The following is a 25,880-nucleotide window of genomic DNA, read 5'->3' on the forward strand; positions in this document are numbered from 1 at the left end:
TAAGCTTGTTTCTTCACAGGGACCTAAAAAATTTGATTTACTGGTATTCCTATCCTTCTGGGGATATACGGTCCTCATAAGGTGCTATATACCAGGTGGACACACACACACACACACACACGTTGGTATTTATGGTTCACTAATGGTTTTTTACTGTATGTGCTAACTTTGTGCATTTGTAGATAAAAACAGCACCCTATAGTATGTCATAAACCACCTTCAAATTGTGATACCTCTGTCATACTCATGTCATGAAACAAACGAGTCCCCATTAACCACAAATATCTACACACACACACACACACACATTTCAAGTTTAACGTTTTAAGAGTCCATTCCATAGGTGTAATGGTTTTTATGCAATACAAACTGTATTTTCTGTAACTTAAATTGTATTTTCTAACAGTATAAACTTTTTTTTCTTCTCACGGGGACAAAAAAATATGTCCCCACAAGGACAAAATGTACTAGTATGTCATTTGGTCCCCATAGAGAAGACCAAGTCTCTCTCTCTCTCTCTCTCTTTCTCTCTAAATTCAATTTCAAATCATTTCCAATGTGCTTTATAGGCATGACCAGAACAGCATTGCCAAAGCACTGTCTACTACATGAATAAAGAACAAATGATTACGTAATGCATAAGCAAAACAAGAATAGTTCTGTAAAATAAGTACATGTATACTTTTTTTCCCAGTAAAGACATTGTTTAAAATAAACAAAACGATGAAAATGATCTCGAGTTAAAATGTTCTCTCTCTCTCTCTAATGTGTGATTTATTTGAATATGAATATCATATTTAGGTCACGAGAGTCTATTGCTTGTGAACCAAAAGGCTGTTAAAGCCCACTGTATGACATGCTTAAACATAGACATGTTCATATTTGTGCGTTACCATTTGAACAGGGTTAATTTTCAACAGGGTTAATATTATAATAATTAATGCCCATGCTTCTTCTCTGCTGCTATAGTACTAAATGTGACCTCTGTATATTGTAGATATACACATCCTTCATTTCTGCATATACTATATGGCATATTCTATTTTCACAACCATTATCAGCAATAAAAAAAAAACAACCTTTAATGCAAAGTGGCATCTTTCACCTCATCCACATTTTAGAAGAGTCTGAGACAGAAGTGTAGCAGGCCTAATGTTGAGCTGAGCATTCTGGGAAGGGCGTCTCAGACAGTCGCGTCTGCTCAAACACCTTTGTAGGTGGTTCGACGGAGCCGCATAAATCACGTCGAGTCAAAACAGAGAACGAGGGGGACATTCATTTGATCTCCAGCTAACAGGGTGGATCTAAATACAGCTGCTGTTTGTCTCAATAAAACACGCTGCTCCTCCAACAGAGGTAACATAAACCACGGTCCCCCAGCCTCGCGCGGCTTACGCAACGCACCGAGCCGCGGACCCGGGGGAAACATGGACATGTTTACTTTCAGCATGTCCGAAAACACTGGATCTGAGCGCGCAACATACTGCGGTCGGACGACATAGTAAACACAGCGCGAGTTAATGCCCGTGAGCGAGAGCCCGCGGCCTCCTAAATCAAGCTGTGTTTGTTGAGCCAAAGGTTGGGAGGATCGTGAGGAATCTCGCTCACCATCACTCACGCGAAGAAGATGCAAAAAGATGCAACATGAAGCCTTGATGTGCATTCAGAAGTCAGCGGTGCACAAAATAGTTTTGCATACAGTGGTTAATATATGTATATTTAGATATGAACTTTTTAAGAACTATTTGGCAATTAGGCTTATTTTTCCAGATTTTTAAGCAAAAAACACTCTTAATTAAGATCTAATTTCTTATTCTGTTTCACTACTGTAAACATAACTTGATTTAAAGGCATATTTCACACAAAAATGAAAATTGACTCTCCCTCATGTTGCAAACATGTATAAGTTTCATTCTTCTGTTCTTGAACGCAAAAGTTATTTTGAAGAATATGGGTAACCAAGCAGTTGACGGTACCCATTGACCTTCATATATATTTTTTTCCCCATACAAAGGAAGTTAATGACCCTTTTATTGCATTTTATTTCATACTATGGAAGTAAAACGTTAGGTTCCATATTTTTTCCCATGCTATAGAAATCTGTTTGGTTATAATTATTTAATTTCTTTTTTTTGGCTACCGTCAACTGTGTGGTTTATGAAACTTGATATAAGTTCATATTATAATAAGTTCATAATAATGTTTCAATGGAGTCAATGGCTACCGTTGACTGTTTGGTTCTATATCATTTCATTGGAAGTCAGTGGCTACCATCAACTGCTCGGCTCCAAATATTTTATTAAATCATACTGCGGAGATCAATGGCTGCAATAAACAGTTTGATTACCGACATTCTTCATATCACCTTTTGCGTTGAACAGAAAATGAGTAATTCATAGAGGAACACACACAAAAATCTGTTAGTTATTGTTATATTTTTGCACTGGGAAGCACTTAACGGTGGTCAGTGAAGACTGTTTCAGGAAATAGCTCCGCTACCTTTCATAGCTGCTTCTTTAACAGTGGAATCGACAGGAATGATGTTCTTCTCCACCAGCTCCAGCGGGCCAGGTCTGAGAGCGATTCTCTCGTTCAGGTTGTCGGCCAGTCTGGCTCGCTTTAGTTTGGTCTGTGAGTCGTGTGCGGGACCTTCAGCGGCGGGTTCTGCAGTAAACACACTATTAATCCAGTGCCGCAGCTCTTCAGTCACACACACACACACACGCGCACAGACACACACACACACACACACACGTGCACAGACACACACACACACACACACACACACACACACACACACGCACACACACACACACCGACACACACACACACACACACACACACACACACACACACACACACACACACACACACACACACACACACACACACAATTGTAAATAAAACAGCATGCTTTACAGGAAAATGCTGTTCAATTCAGTGTGTTTCTCTGTATTTTTTTTTTTGAGTGAAAGCTGTTTCTACATCTCTCTTTTTTATTTAGTGTCATTTATTTATCAAATCTCTTACCTTGTAGAATACGCATGTTGACAAGCTCTGATTTCTCTGGCCGGCTTCTGATTTTGTGTTTTAAATAATCTCCAGTCTGCAACATCAAATATTATAAAACATTAAATATAATGAGTTGGATTTTTTTACACATTTATACGATAATTCTATAGAGATTACCTGAATCAAATTGGTTTCATAATAAAAAGTATGGTGTTGGTTTTCATTTAAAATTGAATGGTATTACATTATGTTTATGAAATAGTTATGACTAGTGCTATGATACACCGTGATTAATGGCATCCAAAATAAAAGTTCATGTTTTATTTCATCAGTATCATGTATATACACACGCATACAGTTATTTATTTTTAATATATATATGTACACACACACACACACACATGCATGTGTGTACACAAACACACAGCAAAACCTTTATCTTTGGATGCAATCAATCAGTTTTTTTTTTGACAATGCTGCTTATGATCCATGTTAACAACTTTTTGAGCAAAGAAAATGACTTTTGTGCTTGTGTGTGTGTGTGTGTGTGTGTGTGTGCGCTGCCAAAACAGGGTTGAACTGAACTAAATCAGCTTTCATCGGAATTCATTCAAGTCTTTCAACTTCTTTAACTTCTGAAATTAAATTAGTTTGATGACGTTTCATTGTTGTTTCTGTTATTTTCCTGTTTATTAGCTGCTTTGTATAATTAGTATTTAAGTACAAATAAATGTGACTTGATTCGAGCAACTAGTTAAGCGTCTTATTTGTAATGATTTGTGGTGTGTGCCGCGGGACTTTGGTTGTGAAGGATTCTTTATTCTCTATCGTTGTCTGGTTCTTCTAACCTTGGATCTCTCAAGACTTTTCCTCTGTTCGTGGAAAGCAGCCGGACTCTTTAAGGCTGGAAAAACAAATGAGAAACTGAGTAAATGTGATGGTTTATCTGTGAGCACGCTGTCAATGAATCTTACATAAATCACCTCTGTCAGCGTCTGATCTGACTCGTGTTTCTCTGCTAAAACTGAATTATAGTCCTGAATCAGACGTCTGACTGATACACACACACACACACACACACACACACACACGCGTTTCTGCTTACGTTTTGGCGCTGCTTGCTAAACGTTGCTATTCAAGCTGAATCACAAACATTTCATTACAGTCCAAAATATCATCAACACTGGCATTATAAGTTTTGACACGGATGAGCACCGCTTGTGTTTTCTTCCAAAAAAAAAGTATGATTTGACAAATCAAACATTATAACATTAACCGACTGCGAACGATTATATCAACACAAGAACATCTCAACCATGTCCAAATAAAAGCACACAAAAAGGTATACAGGACACATTTTTATACAATATAATACAATCCGTCACACTTTTTGAATGCTATTTTCAAAAAAAAAAAAAAAATAAAACAAAACAAAAAAAATAATACACACACACACACACACACACACACATATATATATATTTAATTATTATTAAACTAACATTTTAATTCTATATAAAAATATAATTAACTAAATATTCTTGGGAATTGTTTATTTGATGTAGTTCTTTGTTTTAAAATGAAGGCAATATGAAATAAAAAATACTATGCATTCTATTTAAATTTAATCTGATACATTCTCTGAAAACAATTATTAATATAGTGTCAAATTTTACAGGGAAAATTATGTTTACTAATCTAGTTTTCAAAAAAATAAAATAATAATAATAATAATTCCATGATTTAGTTGAATGCAGACCATGCCATTTGAATGATACATTAAATGATATTTATTTTGAATACATGTATTTCAAAATACATTATTCAATGCTTATGTTTTTGTCTTTAAAATGATCTTGGTTTATTGACGTTTTTCACTTTTCGCTCTAACAGCTCATAGGCTTTACTTTTTCAGTCTAGAATCTATTACTTCAACGCTTCTCGAAACGTTCACACACACATACAGTACCATTATATTACTACAGAAGTCAAAGAGGAAAATGTGAACGTCAGAGGAGAGAGGCTGTACGTAATGAAGAGCAGATGTGCTCAGAGAAACGTACACATACGTGCAAAAATTGAAATATCACCTCCTCTGAAGAATGCAACCAATTGCATAATTCCAGCCTTTGAAAAGTAAGGTGCATTCTGATTTATGAGAGAGCTCCAGCTCTCAGCATTAGATTTGCTTTCTGTTCTCCTCACAAAATACCGCTATACGTTAATAAAGCAAACACTAGAACATCTGCCGTAAAACATGGCACGCGCAAGCAGTAAAAAAGCTAAGAAAACACGCATTTTCTATAGCTATGCTTTCCCACATGTATTTAGATCAGCACCTATTTAAATGCTTAAAACAAAGCGGTTTATCTGAGTTCACAGACCTGTTGTCTGCTGTAAAAAGATAAACAGCCATTGAAAGATCTGCGTGCTTTATCTCCAGCAGACCTGCTGAAATCCAGACTCCAGCGGCTGAATCTTCTCTGACGTTCACAGACCGGTCAACAGTTCAATTAATTGCAAGCAAAATATACAGTTATGACTGTTTTTGAACTGAGATACCGGTATATTTATGAAACCTAAATCTAAAGCCTCCCGTGCACCAGTAAGGCCGCAGTATATATTAGAAGCTGTTTTCTTTAATATCTTTGTGTGTTTAACTGTGAATCATCTTCGATCACGCTCAGTGGTCCTTTCTTCAGAAATAACATTCGTGCCAACCGGCTCTGAAAGCTGCTGTTCTGCGATGCCCGAGTTAATTTCATTCGTAAAAAGCAAGTCGTTTCGTCATGAAAAAAAAAAACGTACAAAAACGAAGAAACATGGGAAATGATGTCATGGAGTAAAGAGCTTTTTAATATAAAACAAATGTTGTTCAGGCTGTAAACTGCATAAATGCATGCACAAATAAATCAATAAAACCCAAACAAACAGACAAACAAAAAGGATGCTCGTGATTAAATCTTTTTGTATTAGTAAAAATATTCGTTATACGCTTTTTGAAAATGACGTTTAAGGCTATATAATAATGTCTGCATTTAAGGTGTAAGGACAATATGTTAATGAGATCCATTTTAAATAGTCATGAAATAAAAATGTTTCTTTAAATATGCTACAGCAGTTGCTGAAAACCATTTGAACTGAACATCAGTGCGAAAAGTAGATTTTTATTCACTTATTTTTATTGTTGGCGCACTTATATTTGAACAACGATGGGCTAAAAACTACTAAAAAAAACCTTGAAACTGCACAGAACGTCCTTGATCTCATTTTCAGGTTATAAAGCGAAGCTGCTTTGCCTGATCATCTGTTTATTATCGTTCCTCTCAGCCGTTTCAATGGGCAGATAAGCTCTGAGAGCGCTCTGAGCCCGTGTGTGTGTGTGTGTGTGTGTGTGTGTTCCAGATCCAGCTGTGTGAACGAGGCTCTTCTATATAAATGTTAACAGGTGTGAGTGTGTGACTGTAGCGTAGATCCTCAGCTCATGCGACGCTCGTTGGCTGCCGGCACCACGAAAGCGCTTCGCTCATCGGTCAGGTACCCATAATGCAGTGTGATGTGGTCAGAGGAGTGCTGGTGTTACTCACGAGGCATGATGCCCTGGTCAGCGAGCTGCTCTCGCGTCCTCCTCTGCTGGAGTCTCAGCTGCAGGACTGTGGGTGGAGGAGGAAACAGATAATGAGTCATCATGAGTGAAGCTGCGCAAATCAGACAGAAATCTGTGTCCGGAGAAGGAACACATCATCCTGTATGGACGGGCTGATGAGATGCACACACACACACACACACACACAACGTTAACGGGCCACCTCTTACGTTTATGAGTGCCTCCCTCCTCTCAGACTTCAGGAGGACCACACACTGAAGGAAGATTTGTTTAAAGCCAGGAGCTGTGTTTATCATAGACCTACATCCTGTTTTAAGAAATATTTGTGGGTCTGTTGCTTCATTTTTGTCTTTGTTTTGGGTGGTGTGTCTCTCATCATGGCAATCTACCCTGTCAGTGCACAAGCGTCTGTGTATTATGTCTGTGTGTAATCTACTGTATGCAAGACCAATAAGTGCAAAAAAAATGGCTGGGGTTCTTTATGAATTACATTTTAGTTCAACGGCAATGGGACGTTTTTTTTTGTATCACTCTGAATGCGATGGCGTGTTCCAGACAGATGTTAATAGAAGCTTTAGTGTTGAGAATGATTCAGTCGCTCTTTCCGCAAACCGATTTGTTCAAAACATTTATTCATTCGCCGATTCATGCAGAAACAAAACATTTTAGCCGTCAAAGAGTCATTGAATCTCTCACTCAAACGATTTGTTCAAAACACGGATTCATTCGGAACCAAAACAAGTAACGGTAGCGCAAATGTGTGTCATGATATAGGGACCGCTGCACAGAAATAAAAAATACATTTCTGTAAACACTTGCAGTTTTGCAACACTGAAGAGTGTCTGATCATGAGATGAAGTGTTTGACACACATCAAGTATTATGTCATGTAAGTCTGCAAGCGGTCAAGTGCAAAGACTGCAGTTGTGGGAATTTGGACGAGGCATTGAATCATTCACTCAAGTGATTTGTATTCATTCAGGAAGAAATCAAGTAATTGCCTTTTTGAGTGAGAGTCACTGAATCATTCATTTAAGGTAATCATCCAAAATATTGGTTCATTTAGGAACTGAACAAGTAATTGTCTTCATGAGCAAGTCATTGAATCATTCACTCAAGCAATTTGTTCAAAACACTGATTTTAATAATGTTGTTACTTTGTGCCTTTATCGTTCCAGCTGTGGTGTGGACTCTATGCGTTAACATTAAGAACCATTTTAAATAATTTTTAGTTATCGTTCTTGATGTGAACAGGCCTTGAGTTTGAATAATCCACTGAATAATTCAATTCTTAATGAGTCATTCGCTCGATGGATTTGTCTAAAACACTGAATTATTCAGGAACTGTCTTTATGAGAGTCATTGAATCACTCACTCGAGCCATTTATGCAATAACATCTGGAACTATTTCCATCGGCGGAGGAAAAATAAACAAAGTACATTGCAATATTGTGTCTGAAAACGTTAGTTACTCGGTGGTGTTTACTGAACTGTATGACAGCAATATCAGCATTCTTGATATTGTTACGATACATTATCCGCAACACGAACGCTGGTTAACGTGCGGGCATGCAACAGTCCTTGTACTTGTCAGAGTTCATTTGATCGCCCATTCATTCTTTCATTTATCATTGCAATCAATCAACCAGCTGCATAATTGTGTTGTCGGCACAAAAGCAGGCGGACCGACCGATGGCTGCATGTTCGTAGCGCTGAGATCATGCATCAGCTATCTGCATACATCTGCTTTTGTTTAGGTCACACAACCTGTGCTTCTGTGTCCGGCGCCAGCAACTGTCATGCACTGCAAGTATGTGGACAAACAAGAGAAATCTAATGATGTCGAGCTCTGGCACACCGACCCAACCTCGCACGCACCAACAATACTGCCAGCTCTCACATGATCGCCGATTTGAAGATTTGAGACAAGCGGTGCCAGCCCGCTTCTGGCGGATGGAACGAAACGCAATCTGGACCAATCTAGATCAAACTTTTAATGCTGTTTGCTCGCTACAAGAACGGTCGCTGAACCTCACGCTTGCTCTCCAGAAACAGGTGAGTGCGTAAAAGCCCAAAGTGGAAAAATGCCTTCTGGCAATGTGACACATTTTAGCAGGGCAAAGAAAGCACCAGACCCGTGATTGCCCTCAGTGATTGCCCTCAATAAGAATTATCACAGCTCTGCAGACAAACTGGATCACACAACCCTCCACAATCAAAACCAGATGATCTGACTCAATAGCACGAAAATAGCTGCAGCCGTTGTCTTCGAGGCACATACCTGCAAAAACAACTTGTACCCTGTATAATTTGCCCTAATGAGAACAATTATGTATTAATTACAATGCGCGTTATGTTAGAATATCCCCATTTAAACTCCAGTACAAATTAGAGTACACGCTTTGTCTTGTTTGGGTTGTGTAAGTCTATTAAACTCGAATGTCATGAGCCGCATGACAAATGCCCTGAACTTTGACGTTAACTGCATTGCCTGTAAATAGCAAGGCTGTAATCTTGACATGACACAGGCAGCCGTGACACATGCATATTCAGACAGACTCTGAGGCACACGGTGACGAGTCTCAAGCAGAACTTAGAGTTCAGACACGAAGCACTTTATATACACTAAAAATAAAAGGTTCTTCATGGCATCTGTGGTTCCGTGGAGCCACTAAAAATAAAGGTTCCTGAAGAGGTCAGTTGTAAAGAAATAGTTGTGTGTTCATCGTGGAAACCTGAGGCTCTGTAGGTCATGATGTTCATTTTCTGTGAGTGAGGACTGATTGTAAGGTATGTTGGGAGATTCAAAGCTTGTGTGTTTTCATGTATGCATGAAGTTTTTTTTCATATTTAGATCAGATTTTTCAAATAAATACAGTTTAAATATGACATGTACATGTAGAAAGACTATAATAAGAGCTTTTATACCTACTAAAACTACATTTTTTCATATGCATGTACAATTTTGAAATTTCAACTTTTGGTCACACTTTATATTAGGTGGCCTTAACTACTATGTACTTAAATTAATAATTTGATACAATGCACTTATTGTGTACATACATGTTTTTACATTGTACTTTTTAAATAACTCTATGTAGTTACATATGTAATTAATTTCAATAATTACATTTATAATTACATCCCTTACCACCCTTAATTCTACCCATACCACCAAACCTGTTCCTAACCTTACCTGTATCTACCTCAATAGCAGCAGAAGTGTTTTGCAGTACAATATGAACAAAATAAGTACACTGTAAATATTATATAAAAGGCCACCTAATATAAAGTGTGACCAATTTCTTTTTACATTTACATTACTGTAACCCATAGCATCTATATGCATATTTAAATGTGTTTTCACATATAAATTGTATAATTATTGCAGTTTTATCAGAAAAACAATAATAGAGACATTCAAAAGACGTTTGCTATACCAGGTAAGGGTAGGTAGGTAGCCTTAACTATTTGCTTACATTTAAATGAATCATTTGGTTGCTATCCATACCTCCAAATCTGTCGCTAACACAGTTTGAACGCAATAAGTACATTGTACTTATTTTTTGATATATGTACATAGTAGTTCAAGCCAAAGGGTTACCAACTTTTTGACTTACCATCACACTTTAGGCAGGTAATCAAAAGATTTGATGTATATGCTGTTCGTATTTATCTATTGTCACCCAACAGCATTAACAGCCTTTAGTTGCCTGTGAGCTTCAACAAGTTAAACATGTCTGCAATCCTCTTTAAAAGCCATTGACAACATTTCAGCCCTTGACCTCAGATGTACAAGTCTAGAAAGCATTTAAATGGGTTATGTAATCTCATGGCCGCCCATGTCCTGTTGAAGAACCTCAATGAGCCAAACACGTCCACAGGGAACATACTGTATGATTCCTATCAGAACAGCTCAATCACACACACACACACACACACACACACACACTCGCTGAACCACCAACACACACGGCTACAAACCTCACATCTGTGCTGCATCAGAGCGCTAATGTGTGCTGTTCACAACACGCCAATGTTTAAGTTTTCCCATCGTGCCACTGTGTGCATGCCTTACATCTCCACTTCCCTTGAGCATAGAACTCATTTCCCTTTGCTGAAGGAAGAGCTCAATTTTGTCAATTTTCGAGCGGTAAGCCATTACTCTGCCAAACCAGAGCGCTGCTGTGAAATCAAACACAGTGTTCGACAGGAAAGCTAAGCTAGAGTTTGTTTGCTGGGCTGTAAATCTCCATGGTTGGCCGACAGAAGCAAAGAAGATCCTCAGAGACCCTGACATTGTGGTTATTCAGTAACGCTTTCATCAGAAAGGTGGCAGCATTGTTCACAGTACATGTATTTTTTGCACTGAACGGCTTTAGTAGAGGAACAGAGACAGAGAGAAAGAGTTTAAAAGAAACACAAAGAGTGGTTAGTAGTAAACAGTACAAGTGTGAAGTAATTAAAAATATACTCATGTTTACACCGAATGATTTTCTTCCTCCGTATTTTTATTTTCCTATACAAATATCTAAACATTCTTAAAATTAAGGTACATTTACTTAAAAATAAAAAATTCTAATAAAATGATTAAATACAAGTGAATTTATGCTTCAAGAAAAACAATTTCTAAAATATTTTTCTGACCCTACTGACATTTTTTTAGGCGTAAACTCATTTAGTTTTGATGCATTTGTAAATATCTTAACATCATCGAATACATGTTTCTAAGAATGTTTAGATAGTTGTACTGGGGAACAAGAAAAAGACGAGTTTGCGCAGGTTAAGCGGTACCTGATGACCTTTGACCCCTGTATCAAAGCACTTGAGGCTTCTGGAATCAGCGAGGCTAAAAGGGTATGCACCGACCAACAGGTACAAAACATAAATAGCTTCATATTCCATATATCTGACATTTGTGAATTCTAAGAACGCACCATGCATTGGTAAATAAATCGACGCTCCCTATAAAGTTTCCTAAAAGCACTTCTTTTGGAACTGAAACAAAGATCTCACCTGATTTAAACTTGCTGCGAATCAGAATGGAATGTTCAGATCCCAGTAGAGTCATCGTGTTCCAGTGTCAAAGCATCAAGTGTGTCGCTTCAGCCTCTCATAGCACACACTATCCCCATGCATTCACGTGCTCGAGCGCTTTGGTCCCATGCAAAACTGATTCTCTGCTCCATGAGAGAGAAACTGATATGCGGTGCTGCTGGGAGGGTCTTAAAGCCGAGGAGGCTCGACTGAGTCCCACCTCCTTCAGCTCTCTTACACACACACACACACATCCATATGCACAAACAAACCCTGAGCAAACTCAAATTAACATGTGGTCGTAATTAGCAGCGAAATGATCTTCATTTGAAGTGTGGGAGACTTTAATACTTTGATTCCCATATTATCTGTTAAGTGTGGTAACGTGTTGCCAATCGCTCAGTCGATACACGTTATCTTATCTGTAGTGTTGGATTCTCCACTCGGAAAACAAGCAGCCCTTCCTCCGGCTCCTACAGGCTGTCAAAACATTGGTCGGGGCTTCGCTGCGTCTCCGGCCTGCATTAAACAAGTGCTGGCACCGAAGCGCGGCTCTTGGACTGACTTTTGTGCAATTAGCTGTAAGAACATCTAGGATCGAGTGATGCGCCGTTTGAGCAGGCCTTTCAAATCGGTTTAATCAAAAGTGTACAAATATGGAATTAAAAATAGATGTTGAGCCACAGGGCTTTCGTGGCAGTGCCCATTCGTTCTGCTTATTTACTGTGTAATGCGTTCATCTGCTGCTAATCTGACCGATGACCGTGCGTCACCAACATCACAAACTGAAGAGATTTACGTTTGCATGACTTAAAGTCATATTGTGAGAAATTACCATAAACAAAGCTGCTCTGCGAGATTTAATCATCTTGTCAGTTATGAAGTCAGAATTGTGAAATATTTTGTGAATTAAGTGAATTAAAAGAAAGTCGCTTTGTGAGATTTATAGTCGCATTGCAAGATATTGGCAAAATTACTATTGCGAGAAATCAATCAGTCACATTGTGAGATATAGTGTTGAAATTGTGAAAAATAAAAATGGTTGAGATGTATTAATTAGAAGGGATATTACAGCTGCAACAAGAAGAAAAGTTCATTTGCGAGATTTAAAGTTATAATTGTGTCGCGCAAAACGTACTATTGCGAGAATTATGCATATTTGCGAAAATAAAGTTGCAGTTGTATTAAATAAAGTCATATCAAAGCTTTGCCAGTTATAAAGTCATTTTAAAAAGTGAAATTGTAAGGTAGGAAAGAACTATTGCAAAAAGTATTAACGTTTGCATAAAGTTGCACAATGTCATAGAGAGATATGAAGTTGCAATACATGAAGCGGAGTTGCAGTTACAAGTAAGTCACTGTTGTGACTTTAAATGAAAAGATCTTCACGTTGTTGGATGTAAAGACAAATTGTACATGAAACAAAGTTGTAATTACAGTAGGCCTCACAATTAAAGGAATGTCACTTTGCAAGATTGAAGGTCAAGTGGTGAGATAAGAAGTTAAATTGTGAGGCAAAAAATTATAATAGTGAGATAAAAAGATTTTGGATTGTTAAAAGCCACAAAAATAACACTAAAATGTGTCATGGCCGCAAGATATAAAGACCTGAAATAACAGCGTATGTATTCTGAGAGAACCAGCTGAGATGAAACCGTGATGGAAGTCCAGTGCAGAGGCCCACGGCCGCGCCGCCTCACGTCTTCAAGCACTTCAGCTGGAGTTTAAGCAAAGCAAATGACTTAAACTCGCTAATGGCACCAGAATCGGTTCGGTCCCTCTGCCACGCGTAGTCGAGCACGCTCCAGTATACAAGCCAGCTCAAATATTTACATTAGGACATCTTGAGTTGCGAACCGACTATTTTTCTCTGGAAGAGCGTCTGGCCGCACACGTTTCCCCATGACTGGAGTTTGGACGGCTTAATTAGCAGGTGAAAGTACTTAAAGGCAGGGTGCGACCCAGAGTTTGACAGTGAACACAGAGCATCCCTGTGAATTCCTGCGAGGGTCACTGAGCCCCGTCCTAATCCTCCCTGTAATTGGGCTCAGAGTCTGCGGCATGACATCTTACATCTGACACCTCCGGCTCATGATATGTGGCTGTATACAGTAACACACACACACACACACACACATATGTTCTTTAATGGGGCATCCGTCTTAACATGAGCTCAGGAACGTTTTCTTCGCTCGGTCCAGCTTTTAAACCATATTGGATTCATCAGAATCATTATCTCTCAGCATGTGTTTATTGGCGTCCTGAACGGAGGTTTTTTTGTGAAAGGAAAATCACAAAACATTCTACACGAGATCTAATATAAATGATGTCTTTGTCTTTGTATAATTTAATGTGTTTAGAAGTCAAAAACATCATTCATCAGTTTCCAGTGAAAACATTTCTACACTTTGAATGAATGCATAACTCTTCTGGTTCTTTTTGGGGAACATTTAAAGTGCAAAGAAGAAAAAAAAAAAGCTGAACTGAAATCAAATTCAAATTACGGTGAAGATTTTTGTCAGCAGATAGTCTGCGCTTTGAGTAATACACGTGTCTGGGGAACTATTTGTGTCGTTTGTTATTCATGTCTTTTAACTGCTGCTGCGTTTCCAAACGCCAGGAATTGTCCGATTTGAGACGTTATGAAATACTTTTTAAAACAATGCTTTACAATAATTATATAATGTGCTCAGACTGATGGGTTCTGAGCAGTTCTGTGAGGGATCGTGCAGGTTTTGGCTGCGTCTCAGACGAGGGTCCCGCACGCAGACAGAAGGGGTCCCGACTGGAGCCAGCGAGGCCAGAGCAAGAGGACGAAGAGAGACGCACAGAGAGACTCATGAGCTCAGAAAGCACGTTTGGGACTGAAAGAAGATGTGCTTCAATCGTCTGGGGCCACTTAAAAAAAATAACTATTTGAAATAATGTAAAACATAAAAAAGAACTGAATTAAAATTTAAATATGTGTAAATAAAAACAACAGTGTCTTTAAAAACCCACTAAAATCTACTTCCTTCCACAATAGATCTCACTTTGACAGTTTAAGAGCTGAGTCCAAGCCTCTGTTATTAAATTTAAAATGTCACTTTAGAATTAATTAACATTGGAATGTTGAGTCGCTTCATTAAAAGCAGTATATTATGTAAAGTAGAGTATTATAAGAGCGAGTTGGATTATTTGCAATGCTACAGCATTTATTCTTCAGATCAGTCTCATATTCACAATAAAACATTCCTTTGAATTTTGAATGTAATGGCGGAACAATGTAACTAAAATGACCATCACGAAAACGCACACATTTTACTAATACTAAATTCTATTATTAAACGCTAATATATTATAAAAAATAGTTATAAAAAATATAACAAGATGAGATTTTGCCAAAACTCTTTGCTCTGGAGCAAATAATAGATTAATGAGATCACAGACTGCATGGTGATTTATCCGAAAACGAATTATATCCCATGTTTAACCACTATAGAGCCAACGGAGCCAAAGCGAGGCGCTCTCGTAGGGTTCATTAACGCTACATGCCCGCTGATGCATTCTCGACTCTTAAAATTACGTTCCATGGACACAAAAACAGTATTATTCATAAAATCGTCCATCCGTCACTCGCTGCAAGGAGTGCTGTAAGCGGAGTGATACAAATGGTTAAACGGTTGCCGTGACGATACTGGGAAACATCTCATGGTTGGAAAGACCTCTCGGCCAATCAGACCTGAAAGAACTACACGCAAACTAAATATAAAATTTAAAATGATTACAATTCAATTCAAATACACGTATTTTAGCAGCAGAGACCGAGGCAGAGAAGCAGCTGGACAGTCTCTGTCTCAGTTAGCGCTGTAGTCGTTAATGACCCGTCTCTGCTTACTGTCGCGCTGCCGCTGTCTCACAGACGCAGGTAAACACTCACAACTGCCCTGCAACAGCCGTCTGTGTGCTGCGCTCAGGAAATATGTTTCTCCTTCTTGGTATGCGAAGAAAAGCTTGTCTGGGTCTTTCAACAACCTTAGAGGTTATGACTTCTTTAACAAAGAGCTTTGTTGAGAACCTCGTCAGGAATTCATATATTAATATAATCAAACTCCGCTTTACGTGATTCAGTGAACATTCATCAAACGTTATCAGAGATGCCAGATCTTATTAAAGGCCACACATCTCAGCCTGAACTGATATTTCTTCAGACACCGGTCAGTAGAAGGCTAACCTCAAGTCAGAAGACCTCAGGCCAAACCTAAAGAGAAACTAAAGATGTGATTTATAGTGTTGTGAGAGTTACGCTCTGAGCTACAGAAGATCCACCTGGAACACTAAAGACAGCAAGAACAACATTGCAGAGGCTGGGGTATCCATTAATCTGGATTATTGCTATCATCTTGCTATTGTCTTTGAGGCTGTTTAGGTTTTGAGACTTAACTTTTGTCTGCAAGGCGGGATGCAGGATGTTGGAGAAGGCAGACATGTGCACGAGTGACTTCATAAACAAACTGAACAGAAAAAAGATTATTAAATAGACATTTAATAAATAGATCTAATACATCTGGCATCTGATAGGAAATGTCCTGTAAACATATTGCAGATGAGCGAACGCTAAAATATACGTCATGCAGATCTAAATGCAGGTTTCTGACAGACATGTCTGTGATGTACATGTGAGTTCAGGGTATAAAACACTAAATAATCACTACATCAATTGAAAATCCTCAAAAAAGATTGCTGTCTGCAATAAATAACAAAAGAAGCGTCTTCAGCACGTTTGATTCTCAAACAAAGACTCTTTTGAGCTATGAAGTAAGATCGATTCCCTAAATTAATGAATGAATACTTTAAAAGATGAGTTCAGTTTAAACTACTGCCGTTTACTGCTTATTGTAAAGCATTTTTCTTTGTAAGCAAAGTAGACATTTGAACTGAAATATACCCGAGAATATTGAATTTGAAATCGCACGCTGCTGAATAAAATTTGGATACAAAAGCATGAACACGCAAGAAAGCCTCGTACTAGTTATTATCCTGAGCAGAGATGTGGAAAACAGCAGGCAGGAAAAACATAAGCCGTGCACTTTTAAGAGCCCATTTATAAAACCTCAGACACAAATTAAAATTCCATCACCCCGAATTTATATACATTAGTTCTATAAGAATCCGCCGCTACTGCTTTCAGTGAAAACAAAAGCATGTGCCGTGTCTCCTCTGGATCTGGAAGAACAGATCTACTTAGTTTCTGTCAAGTAAACTTGAGATCTGCTTTCATAGTTTGATTTATGATTGGAAAGAAAGAGTTGTACATGTTTGGATCGGATGAACTCCATGTAACATGCGTGTTTAGTCTAAAGACTACTGTATATGTTGAGGAATGCGTTTGGCGTGTGTCTCGTGAGCGCAGAGTTAAGTTTTCACCATAGATTATGTATAAAACCTCTTGAAGGACGTCATGCTACATGTGTGAGATGTGGATGTCCGTGTTTTGTGTGAATGTTTTGGAGATGTTAGACAGTGTCAGACATTCTCCTTGTTTATGGCGGCCATTAAACTAGCGCTTCACATTCGTCTGTGTGACCCACGTTTAATCTGTGTCTTTTTTCGTCTTTCGGGACTCATCCATTGTATTCTGCAGTAGCATCTTGCCAAGGTATTCAATCGGTTAGCAGCTGAACTGCGTTTGAGGTCTTTTTATACCTTCGGTTGTGGAGTTTGATCTTCTCAGCCTGTTCTGCTGTTTGTCAGGAACGTAATTTGCGCAGCGCTTTGTCACTTTGGTAAGAAAGCGTCTGCTAAGGGTGCACAAACTTCTCTTCCGTGAATTTCTTCACCGAAAAGAGCAGTTCTTTTGTTTTGAAACAGAAAACAAAAGATTTCCATTTTAACTTGACACTTTAGGACAACTTTAGAACTTTTTATTCAGCAAAGAAGCTTGACAAATAAAATAAAATGTATCACCGTTCCCACAAACATATTCAGCAGAACAACTGTTTTCGACGTTCATAATAATCAGAAATGTTTGTTAAGGAGCAAATCGGCATATCTGAATGATTTCTGAAAGATCATGCAACACACTGAAATGTTGAAATTGTTATATTTAGCGATATTTGATATTTAATCAAATGCTGCCATGATGAGTAGAAAAGACATTTGTGTGTGTGTATATATATATATACACACATAATAAATGTACACAATATATATACATATGTAAATAAAAACTATACATATATATATATATATATATATATATATATATATATATATATATATAGCAAAATCAGATGAAGACGTGTGTTGCTGGAGCTCTTAACCAACCCGGTGCATGTAGTAACAGTCCTCTAACCCAACCTTCGGGTCAATGCACCACGCAAACGCACTTCTAGGAAATATCACGGTTTACAGTGAAGCCTTCTAAGTTTCCTGCAGCTGAAATATGAACAGCTTTCTTAACTCACTGCATCTCTGTGACCTCTGACCTTTATTCTGACAGGAAGTGTCAGTCTCCCGTCACACCGCAGCAGCACTGCATCAAAAGGGATTGCGTTTTGAAAAGTGCAAATATTTGGCTTTTCGTGTCTTGGATTGATCCAAACACCTCCAAACGGCCCAGACTGAAACATGCTGTCAAGCGCTCCATTTTTTCCCCCCGACGAGGAAAGACCGAAGCTGTATTTGTGTTGGTCCAGGCAGGTTCCCACAACGTCACATGCCATAAAGCGGCCCTCGTTTGTCTGACGGAGATGAAGGAGCCGTACGGCGACCCCTATGAGAATAACTAGGCTCCAACTTTACCTTCATGAGTATTCTGTGTTCGCTGTGCCACTGTCAGCAGGAAATGACGTGGCTTATCATCGGACTGATTCGCTACATTACGTCTTCAGCATTTCTGCTTTCTTTTCAGATTGAAAACCTGAATAAACACGCAAAGGCGTATGTTTGCTCTTAACACCCATGAGAAAATGGCCTCCGATAGTACTTTCGAACAAGCAAACGATCCCATTACGCCAGCGACAACAGCTATCTGCTGTATTTACTAATGTTCTTGTTTTGAAGTGTTGCTGGCTTGATAAAACCACATGCTGTTGTTCTGCGGCTCAAATATTAGAGCGTGATGCTTGCAACACCGAGGTCATGGCTTCGATTCCCAGACAACGCATGCACTGAGCAGATCTATGCACGCCGCGTTAGAGACAAGCATCTGTCGAATACAAGAATGTCTAAATGTTATTCCTCCTAAAAGATTTTAGCATCTCACCAAAGGCCCTTCATCCTTTTAATACTCATTAAACTGAAAGACAGACAGATAAGAGTGTATGAATTCACCCGTAATGGTTTTATTTTAAGCACAGCTTGGAGGTTAAAGTCCCACTTAACTCCGTTCTTCAAGTTTACAGTTCAGGTAACCTCTCACTTTCTCTCAAAGCTCTTCCATGCTCAGATGATTAATAACCGCTGCACGGTCTGCAAACATACATCACAAACTGGGCTGGTATCTCAATTTATTTACTTAAACGATCACAATTTATTTTAAGGTCCAATTCTTGATATTAACATTGCTATTGCATTAATGACCCTTGCCTCAATAAACTACTAATTTGCTGCTTATTACTAGTAAAGTAGTTGTTAAATTCAGGTATTGGTATTAGGGATATAGAATATGGCTATGGGTAGTTGACAACTAAAAATTAGACTTAAATTGTGTCCTGTGGTGTAACAAATGTAATCTACAAATAACATAGAATTAGAAACAGCGTGAAAGAGGTTCGTCTTCAATCTTAGAGGTTATTATTATAATTGTCAGCTACCTGTATAAAGAATGTGCTTTATAATTAGTAATAAACAGTCAATATGTTAATAATAAGCATGCTAATAAGCAGCTAGTTAATATTGAGAACTGGTCCCTAAACTAAAGAGATACCACTTAATTTTAATTTTAAGGCAAGGCCATGGGAATAGGGTAAAAACAAATAACTGACAGATATCACCATAATCACACAGTTGTTTGATTACATTAGGAAATATGAAAATAATTATTAGGTTTTTTGGTTATTTTGGCCAGGTTATGAGGCCAAAATAAGGCAGGTTAAAGATTCCTGTTTGTGAAATTTAGGTTCAAAATTCTCGTGATTACAAGTTTTGGATTTCTCTTTTCATCACTCCATACATTAGAACAAATACTGTTTAGGAATGAACTGAAAAAAATCAGTGTGAATGATGTGACAAATTCATGAGTTTGTTCAGTATATCATTCAATATATCACTGGGTCTGAAGTAAAAGCCTTTCGGAAAATAGATTTTGATAGATAGGAGGTTTGCTGTATGCAAGACAAAAAAAGATACAAATGGGAATTTAAATCCACAAACACAAATAGATAAAAGGCAAAAAAATTAATGCGTATTTTGGACGTTTTCTTTTCACTAGTCTGAAACAACATGTTATGAAAAGTCAAATGTATGTATGTATGTGTGTGTGTGTGTGTGTATGTATGTGTGCATGTATGTGTGTGTGTGTGTGCATGTATGTGTGTGTGTGTGTGTGTGTGTGTGTGTGTGCGTGTGTGTGAGATGCTGTTCAGATGAATGTTTGATAAGTTCAGTGTTTTCACCTCTGGTATGATGACAGGTGGAGTTTCACTGGCTGCATACTTTACAGAACCAATCTCCTTCTTATCTCTCTGCGAGTCAGTCCACGGCACAAACACCGCCAGTGTGCACCGACGCATACATTTCATTACTGCCTCTTAAACGAAAGTGCGAATGCTTGCATAGAATTACAGATTATGTGAAACAAAAACAAAAGCTGAAAACACCCGACACAGAGCACTTTTTACACAGGTGAAGCTATATTTAACATTTTTTTTACTGTTTTTTTTTTTTTTTTTCACGTTCTTGATTTTAGGATGATGTTTGGCTCACTGCACGTGCTGCGAGTTTAACATGCATTTGGGAACACGCTGTGTGTGATGTTTAATTTATTTACACATTCACATCATTTCCAACATTTTTGTGGACAGAAGTTTACAGTCTTTCGCCGTTTGAAAGGTTAGAACTTAAGGGTTTGAACATTTGAAGGTGAAGAATTAAAAACATGAGCATATTAGTATTGTAGCTTGTACTAGCAAAAAAACAAAAAAAAAAAAAAAACAGATTTATCAATGTGTCTATTTATTCTAATAGAGCATACATAATGATGATAATAATAATATCATAATTATAACACTTTTTAACTGATCTAATTTCTACAACTGTCTGTACAAAGTTTCATCATGAAATTCTGCAAAATATTGTTTATGGTTATAAAAGGTTAGTTATCATCGTTATAAAAACTATAAAAATATTATATATTTTACATTACTGTTGTGATGTTCTAAAGCAGTATATTTCTTTACAAATATTTGTCTGTATCCTTATAAAGAATAATATAATAATTGGAGGGGATATTATGATGATATGTAAAGTTGGTACTGTGGGACATTTCGTATAGATTATGTTAAAAAGCTAAACATAATAATTGGATAAGGCCCTCTTTAGGTTATTTTCAGGAAAAAAAAAAAACATTTAGCATTTTGGGTTGCAAATAAAGAAGTGACAGAACATTCCCAGAACGTTGTTATTTGATTCTCCAAAAGAAAACCAAATGCGAACCACATGGGAGCGTTTTGTGTTTGCTTGGCCCCGCCCACAAACACACACCATTGGACGAGCCAGTGCTGTCACTCAAACGGACAGAAGCTCCATTCCATCATATTCAGAAAAGACAGTGCATTGTTCTCAGACGAAGATGTTTTGTTCGTCAGTGTAATTAGTCAAACGCTTCTGTTGGTTGGTTATGAGACAGACGTCTGATCTCTCCGGAGCTGAGAGACATTGGCTCCTGCGGAAATTTCAATATGAAAGCGGTATTTTGTTGTTTGTGTTCTAGCTGATTCCCAGAGCTGCTGGTATGTCAGTGGAAACCTTTAAAAATATGACCCCATCTGCCGTGTTTGCTTTGGCTTTTGGGATAGGCAGCTTTCAAAAGAAATGTAAGGCAGCGTTTGATTGATTCACCGCATTACGCTTTAATGAATACCACATCCAGCTCAGCGCTCACAGACCTGTGTGAGAGACGTTCACATATGACAGTCTGATCCGCCGTTACTCACATCATAACCTGTATCTGATGAGATATTCACTTAGCTAATAATACACGAAAAAGTATTAAAAGAAAATAAAAGCAAAGCCAACACAAATAATCACATACATCTAATTGCGGCGGCAGAAAACCAGATAGCCAAACATATAAAAATGTACAATATATGTAACGAAAATATGAAGCAGTGTAATTTTAGCTAGTTTTAGTAATTGCATTTTTGGTTTTTTTTTTAAATACTTTAGTTTTAGTAATTTTAGCACATGAGATAAAAATAAATTACATTTTTTGTTTTGGTAAGTAGCTTATTTTTTGTTGTTTATTTATTATTTTATTTAAAACAACATTTAAAAAAATATATATCTATGGTAATTTTAGTTTCAGTTTTAGTTAACTGTTATAACCCTCGTATGAAGTTGAAGGAATCTTAAAAGAATGTTTCAGCGTTTTTTACTCCATTCATAAATGGTGTGCAAATGTGATTTTCAATGTGAGTGAAAAGGTAAAATATAAACTAAGGTTAAAAGATGAGCAGTGTTTTCTTCAAAAAGGTTTAATACAGATTTATAAAATCATAAAAAAAAAAAAAAAAAAAAAAAATTATATATATATATATATATATATATATATATATATATATATATATATATATATATATATATATATATATATATATATAAAAATATGAACTACAGTGGAATTTTAAAAGTAATAAAAACTACATGGAAAAATTTAAGAATAATAACAAATGACATGGCTGCAAATATAAAAATAGCATTTTAGCACCAATGTAATTTCTAATGTATTTTACAATGTTTTTTTTCAATCCATTGTATTTCAGAAGTACGTTCTTTTATCAACACACAGATCATATCAATGCGATCTCACGCCATTCGCATCACATTTTTATCTGCTGACATCAGCAGGTTCCAGGCTTCATTGGGATGTTGTGAAGCTCTTCGTGGCCTTTGTGAGAGAGGGCTTCAAATGAAGCATTACCAATTATTCCTCTATTAATGCAGCCTCTGGCTCCTATTGAAACGAACACTTCCCGCTGGCTTTATAAAAGCAGGACCACCACCGACACGGCGATTCCCGCAGAACAACAAATCATAGCGATACCGCATGTTCTCGTGTTGGGAAGGAAATAGTAAAGTGGGTTATATTGCCGCTTTATTGAATAATAAAGTCCCGTATTGTGTTGAGAGTCTCTGAGCTGGCAGCGAGATGAATTAAAACGCTGGCTAATAAAGTCGTAAAACGTTGCGCTGTTTTTCTGTTGATGCAAAGCTGCAACACATTAGTGGGCTTTTGTTTGTGTTAAACGAGTGTGTTTGCCGCTCACAACGCTCGCGTTCCTCCTCCTCCTCCTCATCATCATCATCATCATCATCTCCTCCAGATGCTTCCCTTCAAATTAACATGTGCTTCTAAGTTACGTTCTCCGTCACTCCCAAACATACCTGGGTTCGCTTGCATTTCGCTCTCAGATGTTTGGAAACGGCTGCAGCTCAAGCGTTTGAGCTGGGCCTGCGAGGAAACGTCTGCTTGTGGTCACAAACCTGTGCCATTAATAAATAATTAATGAAATCATTTTAATTTTGGGGGATCGAACTAAGCCTTTAAATGTGTTTGGTCTCGGCGGAATAGATCTGCTTCGTTGCTTATGCGGCAGAGCAAGAAACGAGACTTGCTACCATAGATATCTTTCAACACCTCCAGGCAGACAGCTGACCCTCTAAACTTACCCTAACAGTCTATTTTGTGAGTTACTTATAGTTGGTGGAATGTCTAAAGTGGACTATTAAAATAAAATGTAACCCTGTTCTGTTAAACATTAAAATATGGTTGATGGCTTACGTATAGTGGCCTGCTGAAGAGCAGAAGAACAACTACATACATACATATATCTATGATTGCTACTGCCAATAAATATACAACATGCTGCTGAAAGCATGTAAGAAACACCGCTTGTGCACATATGAGATAACCCCCATAGCATACATGATCACTCTGTAGTAGGTCTATGCAGGTGGAGCTGGGGAAGGTGGAGGGCTTCTGTAGGTTTCACTGGCTACTGATACAGGAGATATGCAATGTATATGCAATCAAAAAATATAAATCGACTATCTTAAATGATAGTTAAGAACAGCCCTGATTCTAAGTTTAATTTAATTTTTTTTTAATTTTTTTAAATAGATTATAATTGCAATTACCACTGCAACCTTAATTTTTCTGAAATAATTTTAATAATAATTACCAATTAATCTATGAAATAATTTAACCGATTCTTGACTTTATTAAAAAATTATTTTATATAATTTTTTTATTAAAAAATTTGAATTTGTATCCAATTGATTAAATTAATCCGATTAATTGTTAAATCACAACTCAGATTTGAACCGATTCCTAATTTTGTTCTCGTAAAACGATCAGTTTTGTGCCACATTCATTTTTATAAATAGTAGTCACACGACAGATTATCAAAATAACGGTTATTTGCGTCTCTGATATGATCTGATCTGTGGTTTTGATGGGTCAGCATAACCGTGTGGAGATGCTGCGGGACCGCAGCGAGGAATGAAGCTTCATCTCTCAGCTCAGCTGGGTAAAGCCTGTATATTGTGTTACTGTTTTCATTTCCAAGGAAAGGATTTCTCTCTTGGTAAAATTCACAAACCAAATCTCTTGTATCCACAATACAACACCTGGAAAAAGAAAGTGCCCATTAATCTTTGCCACCTCGAAATCCACGCTTTAAGCTGCACTCGCATGCTAGCCACCGAGCGGCGTTTCTAAAGCAGCTCGCGGGTTGTTTTCAGGTCAGCGCGGCCCAGCGCTTTCTTAATTGAATTTCTTGAGTGCTTTGTTTAATATGCAGCCGTTAAACGGCTATAAATAGAGCCGTGGATGCAATGACCTCATGTTTTCCGGTTTGACTGCGCAGGACTGAGAACGTTATATAGCTAAAAGCTCTTATCAGCTGCTGTAAACACTGAAAGAATTAGGCTATTTGATAGTGTTGTGGATTTGCCTGGATCTGCTCCGTCTAAATGTTAGCTTTAAAACAGTTGCATTAGATCACAGAGTGGGTTAAAGTAACTAAACTAACCAGCGGGGCCGAAGACAATACAGTAAACACCGGCTCTGTCTTATGTCCTTTATTTCAGCACACACACAATGCAGTCAGGACTAACCTTGTTCAACGTTTTGAGGAAACATCACAGTAATCAGCGAAAAACTGTTCAATCTGGTCTTGAGTTTGAGTGCCGAGGAGAAAAAACATTTTCTGTCTGTGTTAATGCCTCACTGCTTTGGCTTCTTTAGGCTTGTTAATAAAGTTTAAAATAAAAACCAAACGAAAAGCTAAACCCTTTTTTAAACTTGAAATTAAACGAATGAACAATTTAATATTTAATATTTAATAAAATAAAATATAAAATGCCTTTTTTCCTATACGTTTCTCATTTTTATTTAATGCAACGATGTATAAAACAACTAAAACTAAAATAATGCAATAAATGTACAAATAAACTAATAAAAAAGTTATAAAAACAACATTTCAAAATGTTCAAAAAATTTGAATAAATTCGAAATATTACCAACCACTCTCTCGCGTATTTTAAGTTATTTCCCATTTTAAATATTGCTATTGTTTTCATGGATTGTATCTTTAATTTAAGTGCAGTTGTGCTTATTTTTGGAAGCAATTGAAAAATAAAGACGGTGAAATAAATGAGTAAATCGCTTCTCACAAAAATGTAATATTTTTAACATAAAGGACCATTTAAACATAGTTTCTCCATGTTAATTAGTGACTAAGCGTACAATACATGCTATAACGAAGACAAAAAACATGAATGATAGTCATATTCGAGTAACATGAACGCAGTAAATAAGTTCTGTAATGGACAAGCCTACTGTAGTATTTGATTAAAAGAGCAGCAGATAATTCTAGAGCCATGTGCGGGTCACGATTCATTCTGCAGTGAATCAAAGAGTCACCGATTCGTTTCGGAGCTATAAGCTCATGCTCTCACATATCCGTCTGATTTGGCACGCGAGTGACTGCGTTTATGAGACAAGTCTGCGATGGGCTTTT

General features: G+C 37.4%; 1 protein-coding gene across 1 annotated transcript in view; it reads right to left on the reverse strand.

The window, feature by feature from the left end:
- The window catches only part of myocd (myocardin), an 87,706-nt gene that overhangs the window by 11,743 nt on the left and 50,083 nt on the right, over positions 1-25,880 (reverse strand). Inside the window, 4 exon segments of the mRNA XM_043230047.1 lie at positions 2,500-2,664; positions 3,031-3,106; positions 3,861-3,916; positions 6,600-6,665. Coding sequence (XP_043085982.1) covers positions 2,500-2,664; positions 3,031-3,106; positions 3,861-3,916; positions 6,600-6,665 — 363 coding nt within the window.

Source organism: Puntigrus tetrazona, unplaced genomic scaffold (assembly GCF_018831695.1).
Source record: "Puntigrus tetrazona isolate hp1 unplaced genomic scaffold, ASM1883169v1 S000000130, whole genome shotgun sequence".
Taxonomy (NCBI): Eukaryota; Metazoa; Chordata; class Actinopteri; order Cypriniformes; family Cyprinidae; genus Puntigrus; species Puntigrus tetrazona.